A 6,454-nucleotide genomic window follows, 5' to 3' on the forward strand; every position below is an offset into this window, starting at 1 on the left:
GCATGCGACATCTGGTGGTAGAACTGTTTTATGTAGGTACTATTTGTAAGTACTTAATAAAATGTATAGGTAGGTACCTAGTTATTTTATTACATATATATATATATATATATATATATATATATATATATATATATATATATATATATATATATATATATATATATGTATATATATATATATATATATATATATATATATTTATATATATATATATATATATATATATATATATATATATATATATATATATATATATATATATATATATATATATATATATATATATATATATATATATATATATATATATATATATATATATATATATATATATATATATATAAATAAATATATATATATATATATATATATATATATATATATATATATATATATATATATATACACACAAGTATACAATGTTTCTGAAGCGGAAGGCTGATCACCTTTCCTTCATGTTAATGATCAAGATAACAGTGCGTTTATATGATGCAGTGCCCTATGCGCCATTTTGGTGCGGATGAGGGTTTGAATGAATGAAGTACACAATGAAAACGTAAATATTCATTTAAAAGTAAATCAGTATGTGAGTGTGTGGCAGCCCTGTTCAAAGTCCCGTTTAATTTATGATGTATGTCCCATTTTTTTGTCGTATTCTCATCTCGGAATGACTCCGCGGCCACATTTCGTGTGTATTTATCGATCCCGACATTTAGTTTGACAATATAACGGATTTAAGTGTGTGTTTTGACTTCGGTTATTTATGCCCCCGTAACGTCGTGTCAGATCGGAATTGCCGCGCTTTCATGTGTTGCCAGTCGAGAGTCTTTTATTATTTTTAATAGCCTGGCGAGAACTGCGTGGGTAGGTACTTAACTGTTTGATAATGCGGGGTTAAGTAATTTATCGTGAATTTTGAAGCACCTTGCAATCAATTACGGAGTGGTACAGTGCGGATAACTCATTTGAAAGACGAAAGCAAATATTTTCCTCGAGTTTAGTACATATTTACATTTTTCTTTAAATGTTGCCAGTATGATACTGAGGAATGATCCTGAGGTAGGTACATGAGAAAATATGAACGTCTTTCGTAATTTTGTTTTATATGTGTCGCTTACTTTAAAAATCCGCCAGATCCAATTTTATAAAATTTTATAATAAATACTCTATCGGAATGCCAATTGTGGGTTTTATTTACTTAAGGTACAGATACACATTCTACTTATCAATCATGCTTATGAGTATGCTCAAGATGAGTATGCTCTCTAGCTGTATACATTTGCTTGAAATAAGCAAGCTAATGCAACACCGCTTATCATGTCACTTAGGCTTCAATTTTTAAGCTTTTATAGTCTATGCCTACTCGTGAGTGGATTTACTCTTTATGATTAAAGTTACTATAGTTTCATGTAATTCATGATTGAAAATTCTAGGCAAAAACATTCGCTATCCCGCTAGAGGCATGAGTTTATACATTTCATTGATTCTAAGTTAGCAGTCAAGTTACTTAGGTGTATGTATTTACATGTGAATTTACATAGGGCGTGAGTTTCTCACTGGTTGACAAAAAAAAACTAAAAAATACATTCGGTGATCACTAATGACTATCGATTATTATTTCTCAGACGCCCAGGACTCTCCGGGGGGGTCTTCCGACCGGAAGAAGCGACCCCGGACCGCCTTCACGGCCCAGCAAATCAAGTCTCTGGAGACTGAGTTCGAGAGGAACAAGTACCTGTCTGTCGCCAAACGGCTGCAGCTGGCTAGGAACCTGAGGCTTACAGAGACACAGGTATTATCATGGACAATAAATACAAGCTATCGAATTCAAAAACCGAATTAAATAACGATTCGTGTGAAAGAAGTCGTTACTTGATCCGTTTTTTGGAATCGATTACTTAATCACGCTAATGGTGCACAAATTTGCATGAAATTATAGTAGAATTAATGGTAATTACTCTATAACAACGCGGGTGTTTTGCCTAGAATTTTCACTCATGAATTACATGAAATTATAGTAACTTTAAGTATGAAGAGTAAATCCACTCACGAGTAGGCATAGCCTATGCTCTGCGTCCTATGTGCCCATACCATCTCAATTGCCTTTCCTCTACTTTACTCTTGATGTAAGTTACAGCAAAGCTTCCACGATTGTGTGACCTTTTTATTTTGTCCCTTAGGGCAATGTTCCGGATTTTTTCTGTTCATATTATTTTTTGACATCTCATCAAAGATGAAGATGAATATGGAAGTCTGGGCATTTACGGGACTGACGACCGTCAAAGGTTGGTTTAAGTGATCACTTTACACACGTGTAACATTCACCAATTCTACCCATTATTGACAACCACACTACTCAAATTCTTGGAAGTTCTATATATATGAACCAATTTTGAAACATTATTCTTGAATCACTAGAACTTCACTAGAGACATCTATTAGTGAGGTGAAAATAAGCTTTTTACTGAGCAGAAACTCTTTTATTAGTATGTGAGGTCCGAATCCTGGATTATAATCACACACATGAGAAACGCCAGAAATTATCATTTTCATTTTTATTATTTCAGCTTATAATTTGACCAGATAATTTATTCACAACATTTTGAGTGTGTCCAAATACTTGTTCACAAAATCTGGATTATCTTCAATTACAGGAGTTATTTTCATATAATTTTTTTGACATCTCATCAAAGATGAAGATTTTTCTATTCAAGGTACACCTACCAAATTAAGACATTTCAGAGGTGCATATTTACCATATTATGGTAACATATTTAACATATTACGTTTAATGGGAAATGTGAGACTACTTAACAGAGCACAGGCAATACAAATTTGGAGCAATTGCGTTATTTTCACAAAACTAGACTTATTTCCTCGGCACATCAACTAATCACCAGTGTGCCGCGGCACACACTTTGCGGAACAATGCCTTTTGGGACACTCCAGCAGACCATCGTAATTTAGTCTTCTTCTTCTTTTTGTAGATCCTATGGATCTGTTTGTGCCTCCGCATGTCGCTCTTGGGATGTTGACTCCCAGCTGTCTTTCCATCTTTTCGGAGGTCTACCTGGGGGTCTGCGTCCTTCAGGGTTGCCCTGGAGGGCGATACGTGGAAGTCTGTCTTCTGACTTTCTGTTTACATGATCATTCCTGTATCGCCTTCGTTGTCGTCCCCACCTCACGATATCCTCCGTCTTACACATGCTCCGGATGTCGGTATTTCTTACTCGGTCTCGCAATGTATTTCCGGTTATAGATCGTAATTTAGTGATAATTTAAAATAGGATTTTATGAATAAATTATAATTAAAACGTGTGTTTTTGCAGATTAAAATATGGTTCCAAAACCGTCGGACTAAGTGGAAGAGAAAATACACAAACGACGTAGAATTGCTCGCCCAGCAGTACTACAGCAGCATGGGAGTGCTGGCCCCCCGGCCCATGTTCCTCGGCGACCGGCTCTGGATATTCAACTGCCCCAACCAGCTGCCCGCACCCAACATGCCGCCCGCCCAGTGGTCGAGGCCCACGCCCAACATGCCGCCCGCCCATCTGGGCGCGCGGCATGTTGGGCGCGCCTCCAGCCCGCACCGGGCCATGCCGCTGTCCCACCCGGCGCAGTTCGGCCCGCAAGTGTTCCAACACTCAGCAATGACGCCCCACTGGAGCAAGCCGTACGACTTCGAGGCTGTGAAAACAGCTACTCCTATTCGCGTCAGTAAAATGGATTACCCATACAGACAACCGAATAACGGTTACCAGTTCGTCGGAGAGAATTCTTCAGCGACTAATTTGGCCAATTTGCAAAATGATTATATGAAAAGTAACGTTGAAGGGCGCGGAGAAAGCGAGGACTCAAAAAAACGCTCGGAAGAGAACTTTAGTGTTTGAATAATTTTACCTAGATGTGTGCTCAAATCAACTGTAGATACAGCCTGTATCTACAGTTGATTTAATCACACATAAAGTGGAAATGCGATGACTGACCATTATCCGTAAATGTCTTTGCACTGTTCCGTGTCTGTCTGCTGTGCTGGTCGGGGTTGTGGGCGTCTGTGTACCGGACAACGTCGGGTCTGAATCGGATCTAGCTGACTAATTGAACTAAATACTAATCCCTTTCACTGCCTACACCGGGGCACTTCTAGAAAATTTGGGGATGGACTTACAATCTTGTATTTATATAGATTGGCAGTGACAGGTATATTGAAAGCTTTTAAATGAAAATTCACACTAAAATCGGGATAAAATTTTATATTGTTTCACGTTTTCAATAAATTTCGCAACATAGTTTAAAAAAAATTGCTTAGCAAGAGCAGATCTGTCAGGAAGCCTAGATGCTTCTGTATCAGATCTGGGCATGCGGTGGGACAGCTTTCAATGCAGATACAGCCCGTGAACTCGCACGTGATGCGACGTATAATTTCCGTATAAAAGGTAGGTATAATCCGCAAAGCCTCTACATTTAAAAGCTTGTCTGCAGGTAGGATAAGTATGGATCGGGAAGGTAAATGTGAAAAATACATCACAAATACCGAGACCAATTGAAAAAAAACCTTTCTTGTATTTATTCTTGCGTCGGCAGTTTTGCAGTCTAGCTTTTATCCAACTACGCCACCAATGTATGGGTTTCAAAATTTAAGTAGTGTGGTTGTCAATCATGGGTAAGAACGGTGAATGTTAGTTCCACAATGTATAAAGTATCTGTTAAACTAGCGAATGACAGGTCGTAAACCCTGTAAATACTCAGACTTCTAATTCCCATCCCATTAGACTTCTTCTTTTGTTAGAATTGAAATACAACCCTTTTAAAATGTTTATATTTTGCTATTATAAAAAAACGATGTTCCTGAAATTGACACTTATTTTGTTTTTTCGGGAAGCATCTATCGAAGGTCCGCCTCCGTAGTGTAATGGTCAGCACGCTCGGCTGCCGTACTGAAGGTCCCGGATTCGATTCCCCACGGAGGAGGGGTTGAATAAATATAAGTGATTTTTTCACTCTAATATTTATTCAATATTACCCTGGACCGGTGAAGTGGAGGGCTGATCACCTTTCCTTCGTGTGTTAACGATCAAGATAACAGTGTATTTACATGATACAGTGCCCTATGCACCACCGGGTGCGGATGAGGGTTTGAAGAAGAATCTATCGAAATTTGATCTTTTATAAGTTGAAAAATGTGATTCGCTGTAGTTTGCAATGTGTTTGCTGTCAGATCAACCTGTTCGTAGCCCTACTGGTTCGCAAACGTAGTGAATATGCAACTTTCTGAAATTCATATTTTGTATGACAAGTATTTTATGGTAGGGACTGACCTCCACATTTGATCGTAACGCAACACGTTACGATGCGAGCATTCGTATAGTCAGTACAGCGAGCCGAGCGCTCCACCCATAGTTTGGGATGCTCGCTGATGCTCGCCGCGAGCGATGTTACGACGTTACGTTACGACGAAATGCTCCGGTCAGTCTGTACCATTATATATATAAAAACAAATCTATTTATATACAAAACTCAGATTAAGTATTTTTTGTGTGTCTACAAGCTATAAATATTTTTAAACGATTTAATTATATTTTTTGTATGTATATATACCTATTCGTTTACGTAATAAATGCTTGCAAGAAATAATCTGTGTTCTTTTTTAATTACAAAAAAAAAATTCCGTGGATGTTTACAGGGTAGGTACTTTAAAACTGTCTTGAAAATGTGTCGTTATAATTTTCTTGTTGAATATTGCTACAATATTATAAAACGCTTTAAAGTAGGTACCTACTTACATACATAATATAAAAATACAGTGGAACCTCTCATAACGACTAATTCGCATAACCAGCAAAAAAACTGAAAAAGTTGCTCCCTTAGCGAGCGATGTTTCGCATAACGAGTAACAGAGGAAGGGTAAGTCCCTTTTTCACGACATTTACTTGTGAACCGGGATTTTCGCGGCTTGGGAAGGCTGTTTATCAAGAGGACCCTCACTTCTGCCTGGAAAAAACTTTGGCCAGAGAGTGTTGTCAAATACGATTTTAAATCAGTAACTATGGAGTCTAGAGTTAACGAGATTGTGTCATTAGACAATATCATGGGATTCGACGTGGATAACGATATTGAAGAGCTCATGAAAGAGTTCAGCCAAGAGCTGACCACCGAAGAGCTTATCAAGTTGCATCGTGTTTCACAGCAAGAAATTATGGAGAAGGAAGAAGTAGCAGAGCAACAATCTTCTAGCGCAATAAGAGAAATGCTAAAAGCATGGGAAACTGTTGCATCATATACTAAGAAGCACTATCCTAATAAGGAGGTGGCTATTCGTGGTACAATTTTATTCAATGATAATGCTGTGACACATTTTTGCCAAATTTTGAAGCGTCGGCAAAGACAAATGTCTTAAAACAGTTTTCTAGTTTAACAGGGATTAATTATTTGTCATAAATTCATATTT

The 6,454-nt window shown here is 37.6% G+C and overlaps 1 protein-coding gene across 1 annotated transcript; it reads left to right on the forward strand.

Moving 5' to 3' along the window:
* Window positions 1–1,628: 1,628 nt before the first annotated feature.
* Window positions 1,629–5,628, forward strand: LOC148300078 (homeobox protein SAX-1-like; the record flags this gene model as incomplete). Its single annotated transcript, XM_088275307.1, has 2 exons — window positions 1,629–1,795; window positions 3,333–5,628. Coding segments are annotated over 2 exons (731 nt in total), but the record flags the coding sequence as incomplete, so codon positions are not given.
* Window positions 5,629–6,454: the final 826 nt, after the last annotated feature.

This window comes from Brachycentrus maculatus, unplaced genomic scaffold, assembly GCF_059751285.1.
Source record: "Brachycentrus maculatus isolate JH-2025_06_01 unplaced genomic scaffold, ASM5975128v1 h1tg000839l, whole genome shotgun sequence".
In the NCBI taxonomy this organism is placed as follows: Eukaryota; Metazoa; Arthropoda; class Insecta; order Trichoptera; family Brachycentridae; genus Brachycentrus; species Brachycentrus maculatus.